Source organism: Lagenorhynchus albirostris, chromosome X, assembly GCF_949774975.1.
Source record: "Lagenorhynchus albirostris chromosome X, mLagAlb1.1, whole genome shotgun sequence".
Lineage (NCBI taxonomy): Eukaryota > Metazoa > Chordata > Mammalia > Artiodactyla > Delphinidae > Lagenorhynchus > Lagenorhynchus albirostris.
This window is the reverse complement of record NC_083116.1, coordinates 14,843,885-14,858,749: the sequence shown is the minus strand read 5'-3', so window position 1 is coordinate 14,858,749 and position 14,865 is coordinate 14,843,885. Positions and strand designations below refer to the sequence as shown.

At 41.9% G+C, this 14,865-nt stretch overlaps 1 protein-coding gene across 4 annotated transcripts in view; it reads right to left on the bottom strand.

Annotated features, from left to right (window-relative positions):
- Positions 1-14,865, bottom strand: part of ARHGEF6 (Rac/Cdc42 guanine nucleotide exchange factor 6) — a 117,941-nt gene that overhangs the window by 11,087 nt on the left and 91,989 nt on the right. For 2 of the 4 annotated variants that reach the window (XM_060137456.1, XM_060137459.1), the window contains 8 exons: positions 13,079-13,217; positions 10,413-10,472; positions 8,292-8,438; positions 5,189-5,275; positions 4,301-4,379; positions 2,933-3,078; positions 1,737-1,874; positions 140-160 (listed from right to left, as the gene is read on the bottom strand). In XM_060137456.1, the coding sequence (XP_059993439.1) occupies positions 140-160; positions 1,737-1,874; positions 2,933-3,078; positions 4,301-4,379; positions 5,189-5,275; positions 8,292-8,438; positions 10,413-10,472; positions 13,079-13,217 (817 nt within the window). The remainder of the gene's footprint in view (positions 1-139; positions 161-1,736; positions 1,875-2,932; positions 3,079-4,300; positions 4,380-5,188; positions 5,276-8,291; positions 8,439-10,412; positions 10,473-13,078; positions 13,218-14,865) is intronic. The other 2 variants (XM_060137455.1, XM_060137458.1) reach the window with 2 other exon arrangements.

Sequence of the window (14,865 nt, the reverse complement as noted above, 5' to 3'; positions counted from 1 at the left end):
TCAGAATTGTATCTTCATATTTTAGCCACCAATTGTAACAAGGGACAAAACAAGCATAAAGGAAAGCTTCATTCATCAAAGGTTACAGCACAGCATTATATGATGTCACTGTACGCCAAAGATATCGTTCTACCCTTACCTTTAAGATATAAGACATCCTCTAAAGTGAATATGTAAAGAAAGAGAAGATGAGCGTGAGAGGTCGATGGTTATAATGACCAAATCCATTTATCAATAATTCTAAAACAACATTTGAAATGTTAGTGTTATCATAAATTACACAGAGAGAATATCATCATGTTTCCCACATTAGTTTCAGATGCAATATCATCATGCAAAAGCCCAAGGAATACAGTTCTGTGCAGAAAAACAAATGCTGAAAATAACTGAACTACACATCTCCCAGCAGAAACAAAGTGATCATGCCTTAGTTTTAATGGATTAGTTCTGTGAAGGATTAAGTCAACTTTACCCTTCAAAGCTCACCTTAATTTGAACTTAGTAACTGACAATTACAAAATATCCATCATTAAAAAGGGGACTTAGGTAACTATGAAGTGGCACTCCTGATTTAGGTAATCAGAGGAGAGAATTGGATAACTGCAGGAATCACTGGTCAATTTCCAAAGCCAACCTGTGGGGCTGTTTCCTGGCCAAATTCTGAATAGAGGTACATAATAAAGATTTGGCTCAAGGATTATTTCTCCTATCATGTCAGGTTAAAAGGATCAAAAAATCCTCCCATATCCAAATATTGTCCTACTTTTACTGCACTAAGAACTGGAGGCAACAATTAAGTGAAACAATTAAGTGAAGCATGGTGTTTTAAATCAAAAACTCAAAATTGAGCGAAGTCTGCGCCACTCATCAAAACACACATTTGACACAAAAATATATGCTGCCTTTGCACCATAATTCTAACACACGTCTCATAATTGTCACAGACTTAAATCTTCACTCGGTAAGACCTATTTAAAGAATAGTTACTAATATATGAGGATCTTTTCCGAAAGCTGAAATGATGAGAAACTTGTTGGGGAAAAAAAAAAAAAAACAAACCACCGTTTGGATGGAAAAGGTAATGCTCTGCACAGTTATGGAAGATAGTGACCGACATTTCCTGACTGCCACTTCTAGACAAAAAAAAAAACAAAAAACAAAAAAAACACCTTGAAATCCGCATTCTACCCAAATATCAGATGTTCTCTAGGGTTGTCGCTTAAAAGCCTCTTTTTAAAAGACACTCCTTTCACTAAATTCTTTTTCTCTTTCCACTGCAGCAAATAATTCAGACTTTCATAGTTCAGACCCATGGCTTGGTCCCATAAGACTTTTACTGATTTGGTTTAAGAGATCAAAATGATTCCAAATGCAGAGTTGGGACTGCTTGGTTAGCAATTCAATGCTAACGAAGTGGCATTTGTTTGAGATGTGTGTACATCATGACCTATTTATAGAATTATCATATAATCATAAAGGCAAGCCAGAGGCACTCCAGGGGGAGACCAGGGAAACTCAGGCAGTGCACAGAAACCTTGTGGATATTCAAGAAATATGTGTAGATGGACAATGCGGAAATGGAAAATTAATTTTAAAAAATCATTGAGTCTAGCAATTCGAGATTGACTGACATGTATCACCTATCATCAATTCTAGCACATGCCCACAGAACTCTTTGTAATAAGCTACGAAATCAGCTTGTCTGAAGCATTTTATACCATATGTAGCAAAATTACCTCTTTATAACCTAGCGCTGCTGATGGTCTAAGTGGAGGCGCAGGTCGCAGACAACTTAAGCTCCACGGTTTTATAATTTGAGGAGGCTCCAAGGGTCCTCGGGACTGTCCAGTAGAGCTAAAAGACTGGGAGAATGTCTGATGAGATGTTGGCAATCTGCCATCTGAACCCGACCCATGGGCCACACACTGAGAGAACAGCAATAGCTTTGTTGCATCCGCAAAGGCAGCCCCGGAAAGGAAAAGACGGGAAAACAAGTCTCCAGTTGGAGAACTGGCGCTTTCCAGTCAAGACTCTGGGGTCTCTAAGGAACAGCACAAAACTCACTCCACATCCCATGATCCTGCCCTCCCTCTGTCCTGGAATTTCATTCAAGTTAGGTGTTTTCTCCCCTCTAAGGGAGGAAAGTGGAGTAACAGTCAACATTTAATGAGTTTGGTCATGTGTGTGGCACTCAGTTAGGCACTTAAATAGGTTATTTCCTGAGAAGAACTTAAGACAAACTTTAGCAAAGTGAAGTAACCAGCCAGCAATTGGCAAAGCCAAGATTTGAACCCAGATCTGATGCCAAAAGCCCTTGTTCTTTCCACCACACACTGTGCTCAAAACTGGAATTTGGGCATCACAGGTTTGAGTGTTAACAGACAACACAGCACATCTTCAATCTCACTCGGCAAGTACAGTAAAATCTCATCAATTCAAATTCCGTGAACTCTAAATTTATGATAAAATGGAAGGAGACAACGCTCAAAGTTCACCCTTAAAGGTTACTGAGGGAATGTGATGCATAAATGAGATTGCATGGAGATGTTCAAGTACTCACGAAGGTAAACTATTTCCTTTGACTTAGCACATTATTAAAAAGAACGTAGTCGTTGCTGATTAAAATAAATGCTGTTTATCATTAAAACATCTTAGCAGGACTTCTGGCCAGAAAAACTTTGCTAGCAGTTAGTTGGAGTACCTTAATACTGTCAGACAAAGCTGCACACCTCTAAGTCAAACTCTGTTCATTGGGATGGGTCTCCCTCCATAACAAGAAACCAGAATTAGTGAGGTTTGACTGTACTTCAAACCCTACAAATACAGACTATGCAAAGGCTAAGGGCATGCTCACCACTTCTTGTAAGTCCTCAGCAGGCAAGATTTGACAAGAGACTCAATAATCCCTGGACAGGACAGATGGAGTACTTACGGAATGAGCACTACAAGATGATGATGATGTTTTGGATAAGGAACTGCAAGAGGCGGGTCCTCTGATCAGCCTGTACAGATGCTCCAGCCAATCCTGGAAGCCTTGGTTGTTGCCGCAGTGGACCACAATTCTCTCTACTATGTTACCTGCATCACCCGATCAGGAGCATTTGGAAACAAAAGGCAAGGAGGAGCTTGAGCTTGCCTCATTCATAAACACACTTCATTGCAGCTAGGACTTGGGTGTCTATTTTCAGGCGTTTTCATACCTATGAGCTAACCCTGTTGAAACTTCTCTATCAGGAACAGATAAGCTCTGATAATAAAGTAAAGACATAAATGCTCATATCTGGTTTATAAAACCATCCTGGATTTCTACCACTTACAGAATCTTGGAAGTAGTAGAAAACTTCACGCTAAACAAACTCCCAATCCAAAAATGTAAGCACAGGGTCCATCTAGTTCATAGTCTAAAATGAGAATATTGTATTGCTTTACCCAATATCAAAGATGAAGCAAGGGCTTCCCTGGTGGCGCAGTGGTTGAGAGTCTGCCTGCCGATGCAGGGGACACGGGTTCGTGCCCCGGTCCGGGAAGATCCCACATGCCGCGGAGCGGCTGGGCCCGGGAGCCATGGCCGCTGAGCCTGCACGGGCCGGAGCCTGTGCTCCGCAATGGGAGAGGCCACAACGGTGAGAGGCCCGCGTACCGCAAAAAAAAAAAAAAAGAAGAAGCAAGATCCAACTAAGACTGGTTCCAATCTCTGGGCCAACACCAAATCTCGGGCTCCCTATTGGGAAAGAAGGGGGTAAAGCCTGCGGCCAGCATCCCAGTGTTAGCCATCGTGTCGTGTCAGTGCAAAAAGTGCAACCATCAGGTGGATATCAAACAGGTTTGGAAAAAGGGACAAGAGGCCAAAATGTCACAGAGCATTATGGAGGTGTGGCATTTTGCTCAATTTGTGAAGAAAGTTTCACGGCTTTTCAGCACTTTTTAAAAACACACCCAAATCTTGCTAATTCATAGGCTGGTGATAAAATGGCTCCTCTGCCACCAGGGAACAGACGACAGAAGGGAGAGAAAATTACATTTACATCGGTCCATTTTGTTATTTCTTAGCTCTAACAAATAGCTCTTACACAAGAGAAGATTGAAACTAATGGCAAAGCCGAGGCTTTTGAATGACCAGGAGGTTTCCCTGCTATTGCTGTAGACTAATTAGCCCAGGAAATGTAATATGCTTTGCCATGCCCATGTAAAACTTGCTCACGGATTTTATAACAGAAAATAATAGCACTTATTTATTTAAACCCCACTGCATTTCAAAAAGAATTTGAAGTAGCTACATGAAGAAGAGAAAATTACCTACCAGTGATTTCAAATGTGTAGTCATTCCCTTCAATTTCATCTAATCTAGTCACCACCATTCCTGCTATTGGTATTTTTCCCTACCAGAAAAAGAATATCCCCATTAATTCTGTGGTTATACATGTCTCTGCTTATTTGTTAGATTTTCTGACCCTCTTAGGAATCACTGGTGAATTATGGAGAGACATATTTCTTTGGTCTGTCAATAGATAATATGTTTCCCCACTTTAAATTTTAATCAGACAAGAAAGCAAGGGGAAAATGGGGGTTGTGTTTTGCTAACACACCCTAAACCATAAGGTCAGGATTTAATCACAGTTTACTTTTCTAACACATTTTCCTGATCATCAGAAAACAAAGTAGAAACTCGAATTTCATGAAAATTAGTAATCGCTAGGCCAAGATAGGATATAGGCAACAGTAACTTACAGTACTCCGTGTTTTGGGAGCAGACTAAAGGAAGCTGAATTTCCTAAGGAGCTGAATGACTTCCATCTCAGAAACCTGAGTCACGTGATGTGACTGTAATAAGACAACCATAGGGGCAAGTCTCAACTTTATATTTTCTCAGCAATAATGATATGATATGGGCCTGGAAAATTCTGTTGCTAATTCATCTAGTTGCAGACTTCAATTTCTATTTACACATTCATAATCTAGCTTATAACCAGAGCAGTGGACATTCAGGATAAACTCATTATGCTAACACATACACCTCTGAGAGAAGGAACATCTGCTCTTATAAACTGTTTAATTACATGAAGGGTCAGACAGAACATTCTGTCTTTTCTGGCTGGAGCTTTTAATGCCGGAGTGGAAATATTGCATCTGGATGGAAACCTGTTTTCATTACGGGTCTTGCTATTTGCTTTATATGAAATCTACTAACCTGATAGATAAAGCCACTCATCCGAGGACTTGCAGATAACATTATCAAGACACTTGAAAATAACATGAGGTACCGCTCCTCTTTTTCCTGAAGTGGAAGGAAAAAGATTAAATGAAAAATATAAATTGCACATTTTGCTTATTAAGAATTTCTGGAATCATTTTTGTAACATAGATCTTATATAAGGCAATGAAACACAGTGATTTTTTTTTTTCAGTACATGGGCCTCTCACCGCTGCGGCCTCTCCCACTGCGGTGCACAGGCTCCGGACACGCAGGCTTAACAGCCATGGCTCACGGGTCCAGCCGCTCCGCAGCATGCGGGATCCTCCCGGACCGGGGCACGAACCCGCGTCCCCTGCATCGGCAGGGGGACTCCCAACCACTGCGCCACCAGGGAAGCCCCCACAGTGATTTTTTTTTTAAAAAAAAGGATATCCAACTTAAAAGTATAAAACGCATTTAATTTTACTTTGAAAATGGATATAGGCCCCCAGTTTATCTGTGTCCTTCCTATACATAAGAGTTAAATACAAACAACCATGCTTGTTTCCCAAGCATGTAAGCCTGAAAAGTCACACAGTTAATGCCTTCCTGCCCAAGGTGCAACCAGAGCACAATGTAAGTCTCAATGTTCTCAAAGTGAAAATGATTTTACTTTGAAAAGTGGCCAAATAAAGGGGTTTTCAGGTGATAGGAAATTTATTATGCCCTAACATGTATGGTAAACTCTTCCTAAAATTACCGTTAATCAATAACTACACAATAATTATTATACCCATATAAAACATAGAAGGAAACACTTTTTAAAATGGCACTAAAGGAAATTTTACACACGAAGGCTTCTCTGAACCCCTTAGACATGCAGTGAGTAGATGCCAAAGACTGCACTGGGCTCGTGCATCCGGCCATCTTAGCTACAATTATCCTCATGCCTGGCTCCGTCTCCTTTCTCCCGCTTGAGAAGAGCAACTTTCAAGGCTAATTTTTCTAACAAGTGTTCTGCGTTCTCTCACATATTTCTCTTGCTTGGTCTCATCTCCTGCTCTTGCTTCCAGCTGCCTCTCCTGTCTAACTGGCTTTTTCTGCTGCCTTTAGCATATGTACATCTCCTGTCCATTTCATAAGCTTTCACTTGCCCCCTGTGGCGCCTTAGCCATAACACCCTATTTCTTGACATTTTATTGCCAAATTACTTGCTGCCTTTGTTTTCTCCCCATTGATCCCTCTCTAACTGCACCCCTGCTGCTCTCTCAAAGTCTTCAATCACTGCCTTCTAGAGAAATCCAATGGCTTCTTCCCAGTCTCCATACTCTTTGACCTCTGACCCTTCTGCAGCACTCAGCAGGCTGACCATTTTCAAATGCTCCTCCTACAATTTCCACGACACACCACACTCCCCTGATTCTCCTCTATCTTCTGCTTTGTCTTTTTTTCTTTTTTTAATCTTTTGGCCTCGCCGTGCAGCATGCGAGATCTTGGTTCCCCGACCAGGGATCGAACCCCAGCCTCCTGCACTGAAAGCGTGTAGTCTTAACCACTGCACAGCCAGGGAGTCCCTGCTTCGTCTTTTTCCGGCACTGATTCATCCTTGCTTTACCCAAGAGGTTTATCCCAAAGGTATGAAAGACTGTTAGAGTCGCTGCATTAACCTTCCACAGGGTATCTGCATTTTAAATGAGATTGCTTTTTTTTTCCAATTTTTAAATTGAAGTATAGTTGATTTACAATGCTGCAAGTGTACAGCAAAGTAATTCAGATACATATTCTTTTTCAGATTCTTTTCATTTTAGGTTATTACAAGATATTGAATATGGTTCCCTGTGCTATATAGTAGGTTCTTGTTGTTTATCTATTTTATGTATAGTGGTTTGAATCTGTTAATCCCAAACTCCTAATTTATCCCTCCCCGCTTTCCCCTTTGGTAACCACAGTAAGGAATCTCTGACAGAGACCTGTCAGGGAGTAGAGGAAGATGTTTGGGGAGGGAGAAGACGATGGTAATACCCCATAAATCACACCAGGTGATGTAATCAACCTCCTTCCCCCACCCCGCTCTCTTCCTAAAAGACATAATCCATCTTCAGGCTTCTGTGCTTCTCTCTGGATATTTACTTCCCAAGAAGGCACATCTGTCAGGGGCATGTAAACCTCTGCCTCTAACTCTGACCTCCTACCCACATTTCTATACCGTTTCAACAGCTGCCTACAAGTCATCTCCTCCTGGATACCCACCATCACTTGAAAGTTACCAGGTCTGAAATGACATCCGTCATTTCCTCTAGCCTCTGGCTCACCACTTCCTACAGGCTTTCCCTTCTAAACAGGTCTCATATTTGCCCCTTAAGTTTCGTTCTCTCTGCCACCACCTTCCTGGGGGGTACTTACCACTTTCCAACCCAGATGGCCTGTCTCTAGCCCCATCCCCTCCAGTTTAGCTGACATACACAGCTGTCAGGTTGTCACTGTCACAACGAAACGCCCCTTTCATTTCACCCCTGTTTCTCTACTACTCAGGCCTCGCATGGTTTCCTGCTGAGTCCAGCTGAAATATCCTTGGCTGACATCCGAGGTTCTTCACAACCTGCCTCTCTTGAACCCAATGAATTTGCTCTTTCACTCTGCCCAGGATGCTTCCTCTGCTCCTAATAAACTGGCTGGCTCAGTGCGCTGAAGAAAAAAGGCCACATCCCTGCTCTCTCCTGAGATAAGAATGACCTCTCCCTTACAAAATCTTCCCCCTCTCTCTTCACGGCCCCCTCCTCAAGTCCTGTCTGCATACAGTCTTTTCTTGGTCTCTCCCTTCTCTGAACTTCTGTGGAATCTATTGTAGGGATGGCATGATATGGCATTGACTATTTTGGTTTGTTTTCTAGCTGCAGCTTGGGTTTTAATCTGTCTCTAATGAGTTCTTTGAAGGCAGAGATCATGGCTGTTCTTTTCTCTTAACTGCTCCCACAGCACCAAGCAGAGGGCTGGGCAAAGAACAGGTGCTCAGTTTCTGATGCGAAAAGTCTGAGCATTTGACCTTGATGGAAGAAGAAATAAAGGAAGAAATATATAAAAGACGGAAGAAAGGGTGTTGAGATTTGAAACCTCTTACCTCACATGTTCCATACTGCACCATTACTTGCGACATAAAGATCACATTTCCCAAGGTTTTAATATCCTCCCCTTCCCATGCCTGAATAGGTTCCGAAAGTATCTGCAACTCCAGCTGTTTTCTCTTTCTGAGGTCTTGGCACTGCCCCTACAGAACCAAAGCAGAACATACTGAAATAGGAATTCTTCTGAAACAGACCTAAAACAAGGCTAAAGTAAGAAGCGGCTCTTGACTATCAGATTTCCGCTGAGTCCCTATTCTCACCACGAGTCCCATCACCTGGTCCGTTCCAGACAGACGGAAAGATTCACTACCTTAAATCTCTAGCCTTCAGCCCCTAAACATTTTGTAAGGAGGAGCCATTTCTCATTTTGCAAAACATCAAGATAAAGTGGTAGAAGGAAGGGGGTTGCCTCTCCCTCCCCACAAGGAGTAAGGGAAGACAAGTAGCAGAATCACATCAAACAGGACCAGTAGGTTCAGATCTGCTGCTCGGCGTCCCTGCTCGCTCCAGCTCCTCTCCATCTTGCCTACCTTTGCATAAATCGTGCTTTGTTACAAAGCAATTTTATTTTTCTAACTCAGTTTCCAACCAAGTGACATCTTACTTTACAAAATGACTCCAAGAGTTATCGAAAAAGAGAAAATTAAACTCCTTCTGCCGCAGTGAATCAAACTGATCTTATAATGAAACACAGGCACTGCCCTATACTTTGTTTGGGGACCAGTAGTAGATTGCTATGAAAAAGTACTAAGCTAATTTTTATCCCTAAAAGGATTGGAAAAAGGGATACAACTGAATTTCACAAATACAAACTGAAAATACAAGCCAAGAAATAACACGTGGGGTATGACTACTATATATTTGTACACAGTATATACTATATACATATATATCTCACTGCTTCAGAAAATGTGAAGTTATCTTAAAATAATTTAACAGTATTCACTCCAAACTGAGTATGAAAATAAGCATATGGTTAGTTATGTTCCTGTTTCCAAATGACTATCATAGTGTTTTGGGGCATGTTTTCTATAAAAGCTCTGCTGCCCCTTTCAGGTAAATGGAAACTTGAGGAAATAAATTCATTGTACACATATTTTTGAGGCCTAGAATGGGAATAAGTATATATAACCGTCAAAGCAAGTTTTACAACATGTAAAATGATTAGAATGAAATATCATTTTTCAAATGAGACATTTTATACTCAATTTACATAGGAAAAAAGAGAAGGGATACAAATAATTATAAATGTCATGGGTTTCAGTGGGCTGTTCCATTAGGTTGAACCATGTCAAACTGCCAATATTCCACCATTTTTTACCTACAACAGCAGTTTTAACCTGATACCTTACACTCTGGTCTTCAACTTGCTGTTTAACTGTGGGCACGTCAGGTACAGATCTTTCGACAGCAATAAAAACGAGGTGATGGTGAATGTTGCATAACAACCTTACAGCAAGAATCAATAACTAAACGTTGATCCCCATCACTTGGAGTACTACAGAAATGTCTAAAATTAAGCTCAACTTAATCAATCACCCCAAATAACCTTTTCTTTCCTCCTAAAATGCCACCAAGCAGTTTTACCTCAGTGGGTTCAAGAGGACACTAAGCCATTGTGCTCGAGATTCAAGATAAAAGGTAACTTTGATAGCACTCTATATACAGCAATTGTATTTTAGTCGGGTTTCTTTTTCCTTCTAGATTTGATGAAGGATTTCTTTTTCATATGCAAATAATAGACTCACACCTTTCGGCATAAGTAGACGAATCCGGTATTGATGCCGATCAGTGAAGGACGAGTTGCACAGACATAAGGTGAGTAACACGGGGGTAAAGACAAAGAGACAAAAGGAAACCCCCCACCTACACAGCCATGCTTAATGTGGCAGAGACTTCAAATGAGTGCTTTACACCCTCAGCCTGGCAACCTTTCACAGGTAAGCATGATGTTTGGAAGACAACAGTAAATGAAACAATCACTGCGATACGGTCACTAGAGCTTATTGTTTCCACTCTAGAGACCTTTGCAGAAGGAAAGAAACATTACACACAAGTCACTCTTTTAGGAACAAAGCATACAAAATGGAGAGTTACAATTTTAGAGCGTCACCTACCATGAGAGTTTTGAATGCTAGGATGGCTTTCAGAATATCCTGGTGATCGGGATGCGTGTCCTATTAAAGGAATACATTTTAAAACAATATTAAAGGAGAACAGAGCAGTGATTGCAGGGCTTAGGGGTGGGAGGAGGGTGTGGCTGCAAAGGGATCCAAAGAAGACATTTTGAGGGATGATGGAATTGTTCTGTATCGAGACAGTAGTGGTGGTAACTCGAATCTATACACGTTAAAAGTCATAGACCTGTACCCCAAAAGAAAAAAGTCAGTTTTACCGTATGCTAACTTGAAGATTAAAAAATAAAACAGCATTTGAGCATTTGGAATCTCAGCACCTCTAATGATTAGGTGATGAAGAAATTAAGATGGCTGGGAACACATTATATATTTGGTAACAACATACTAGGTACAGTTACCGAGGCAAGAGTTCCCATTTGCCTTTTTGCTGTTATACGGTGGATAATAAATAATAATTATGTGGGGGGGCATCATTAGGTCATGTTGTTAGTAAATGACAAGAGGTAGGGAATTGTAGAAACAGAGTGGTGGTTAGAGAGAACTCAATCCAATCTCATTTCCTACACCGCCTCCATCTTCTTTCAGCAGACTCAACATGGCAGACGGGAAAAAATTCCAGGTCTCATACCATGTGCTCCTTCTTAAGCAAGCTGATTATATTTGGTCTGCAATTCCACGGTACTCACAACCCTGAAAAGTGGACAGGTTCAAAATGGCTTTGAGGGATCCACATCTGCATAACTGTTTATGAAGGGAAAGTAGGGCTCCTTGCGGGAGATGTCCAGCTAACCTCTGGAATTCAGCAGCAGTAAAAGGAAGACAAAATCTGCTGTTTGATCAGCTTTGGGTGATAAAATACAGAGCTGAGTAGACTAAGGCTCTGACCCAAGCCAAGAGCAGCACTGCTTATGAAAAGAAAGGTTGTACTCCTTTATAAATGTATCCTTCTGCAAATCGGCTGATCGTTGAGAAGTTCAAGTTCTACTCTGCCATGAGCCAGCAGCCATACTCAGTGATCAGAAAGCTGGATAAAGTGTCTCACCAGATGGTGAACCTGTTCTCAGGATACGTATTATCTGATGGTGGGAAATGAAAGGCAGCCAAAGGCAGGTGACCACCAGCACCAGCGGAGGAGGAGAGGAAACGGGCTCTGAGACAAAAAGGGCCAAGACAGAGGATGCAGGCAGTGGGAGCACCTGGGATTTTATTTCCTCAAATGAAGTGTCTGTTTGCACTTCAGCACTGAGCAGTTCCAGAAACTGGGGCCATGCGTTTCTGGATTTTTGTGATAAACAAGGAGGGGCAAACCACAAACGGTTCGGTGAACAGGTTTAGCTTTTGGAAAGCCATCCAGAGGTCAACACCTTCCTGCAACCTTTCTCTTTAAAGATAATCAAACCCTTTCAAACCTCAAAACCTTTCCCCAGACACAGGAAGAACAAGTAGGGTAAACGCAGCTTCCCCCCTCGGGCCCTCCTCACCCACCCCATCCCCCATGCTCCATCACACAAGAGCGGCTCGAGAAGCTACCCCTGCTGACGGGCTTCTAATAAAGAGGATTTGGGCTCTTGAGGCAACAATATTCAATCCTCAGGCCTCAGTGCAAATCTGAATATTTAGAAAAGGTGATAGCTATGCTACAGCTGTTGCAAGTAAACTGTGCATTTTTAAACAAAAAATGTGAGGGGGCTTTGATGGAGATGTATGGCTGCGTAAACAGAGAAACTGAGACTGGACCCATTTATTCATCTTTAAAGAAACACCAGAATCTTCCATTGTAATCCAGAGTCATGAAGCTGAATGACCACAGTGCTCTAGGGATAAACATTCCTGTCTATAATGAAAAATGTTCTGTACGTTTTCTGATGCTGTTCTGCTTTGTTTAGCTCCCACAAGAAAGCTGGTTCATATATCAGAGCAACAGAAGGTTTCTTGGTGGAAGATTTCTCTGTAGAACCACCATCTACAGATGAGAGGGCAGAAGTAAACCTAAGTCAACCAGTGAGCAGAGACTTGAGGAAGCAACAGGACCGGGGCTGGGAGAAGAGAGGGGAGGGAGAATGATCACGAATATTTAATAGTAAAGTATGGGTATCTTTCAGTTATTAGATGAATAAGTCCTGGGGATCTAATGTACAGCATGGTGACTATAGTCGATAATACTGTATTGTATACTTCAAAGTTGCTTAAAAAAAGAAAAGAAAAGAAAAGATCTTGAAAGTTCTCACTAAAAAAAAAAGGTAGGTATGTGAGGTGATGGATGTGTTAATTAACGTGATTGTGGTCATGGTTTTACAATGTATGTATATTAAATCATCACATTGTACACCTTTAAAAAATCACGTTGTACAACCTAAATATATACAATTTTTATTGGCCAATCATACCTCAATAAAGCTGGAAAAAATAAGTAAAAAAAAATCTTCAGAGGGGAAAAAAAAAAAAGAATGTCCCATTCTTATTTTGCTGCATAAAGAGGAAAACTAAAAGCCCGGGAAGAGGGAAGACTGGATCAAGTAAATTTTGAAACCCAGGTTTTTTCTGAACTCCTCAGTAAGGCTAGTTTGGAGGCGGTACTGGCTGCTTCCTCCAGAGCAGAGGCTCATCCTTTGTACAGGAGCTTAAAATAGCTCGCCTTCCCTTACCTCCATATGCCGTTCCAACTCTTGCAAGAGAGTAACATACTTTTCCAGTCGCATGAAAGGTTTGCTGAGACTTGTTGTTAAAATGAGGATACCTGGGCTAGATGCACCTTGATTTTCCATAAATCGTTCCAGATCATCACTGGCAAAAGAACGAATATAGTTTTGTTACTGCTTAATATTCCATGTAAAGAGTTACCAACTGAACATGATTTTCCTGTATTTCACAGCATAGAAAACCAAATAAATTTTGGATCACCAGCACAAATGCTGTCCGACGCACTTCAACTCAATTCAATCAGCATGGCGCACAGCACTGGGCTACAGCGGTGAACCAGGCACTTATGATCCCTGGCTTTATTTTCTCATCCAACAATTATTTATTGAGCACCTACTAAGTGACAGGCTCTGTTCTCTGTTGGGAATACAGCCGTGAAGAAAACCAAAACCCCTGCCCTTAAGAAGCCTGCACCCAGAGGCATGGGGCATACAATCTATCATACGACCTCAACGTCAGGTTTGAAAAAATCTTTTCTTAGTCACTGCAAACATTCTAGTTATTGGCTGATGAGATGCCAAGGGGAGTAACTCACCAAGAGCTCCCTATCACTGGGACACCCACTTGTAATGAGCGAGAATCAAGTCCTAAATCCAGATAGCAGCATGTTTGCATGTCTAATCACTTAGCCTAGGATCTGAAAACAGTGCAGCAGCCTACCCAAATAACTCGGCTTTAAAAAAAAAGAAAAGACTGTAGGGAATTCCCTGGTGGGCCAGTGGTTGGGACTCTGCACTCTCACTGCCGTGGGCCCGGGTTCAATCCCTGGTAGGGGAACTAAGATCTCACAAGCCGCGAGGTGTGGCCAAAAAAAAAAAAAAGACTGTATTAATATCTTAGGAACCATGTTGTGCAAATGTCTAAGTCTAAGCCTGGGTTTTCTCTGCCCTTCAGCACCCTCTGGACTGTCTCCTTTCCACCAATAGGATACTGAGTCCTGGGGCTGCAAGATCATTTTAGTTTATATCTCTGCAACATAGAATTAAAGAGGGAAACCTGCCTTATCTCTTGACCCCTCTCCCTCCCTGCTCACCCACGCATACCTAATCCGTCACAAACCTTCTTGTGCCTGTTTATTCCTTTCCATTCCCACAGCCACTGACTCAGCTCAGGCCTTCATCTCTCCGGTCTAGTTCACTGCAATAGTCCAATGGACCCCCCAGCTTCCAGGATTTCCGGCTTGTGAAGCACCCTGCAAACCACCACTTAACTCCTGTTGCTTTCTTACTCAGGAACCTCCAATTGCCTGCAAGATCAAGTCTTAAATTTTGGATTCCCACTGGCCCCACCAATCTTCTCATCCCTCTCCAAGAGGAACCCTCTACTACCAAATGATCTACTTATTCTCCTAGAACACATCTTCGACAGCGGTTCCCAACTGTGGCATGTTGCAAAAAGTTGTGTTGTGTTCAAAGAAACTTGCTATCAGTGAAAACCTACTAGGGGGTTTGGGGGTGTGGTGGGTTGCAGGTTACCCCTATTATAGATACTCTCCCTCTTCTTGGCTTTTGCAAGCAGGAGAGAAAAAGACATCGTTTCAGCTGTTACACAGCAACCTTGAGTCACGCAGAATCACAGGGATGTCACGGAAGATAGATCTCATCTGAGTGGTCACATCTAACCATCAAGCCTACCTGTTTTATCAGTTTTTGCAGTCTTGCTCCAGAAGCAGCCAAGGGGAGGGAAGTGCCCTGGACTTGAAATCATAAAACAGATTCAGTGACCCTGATCA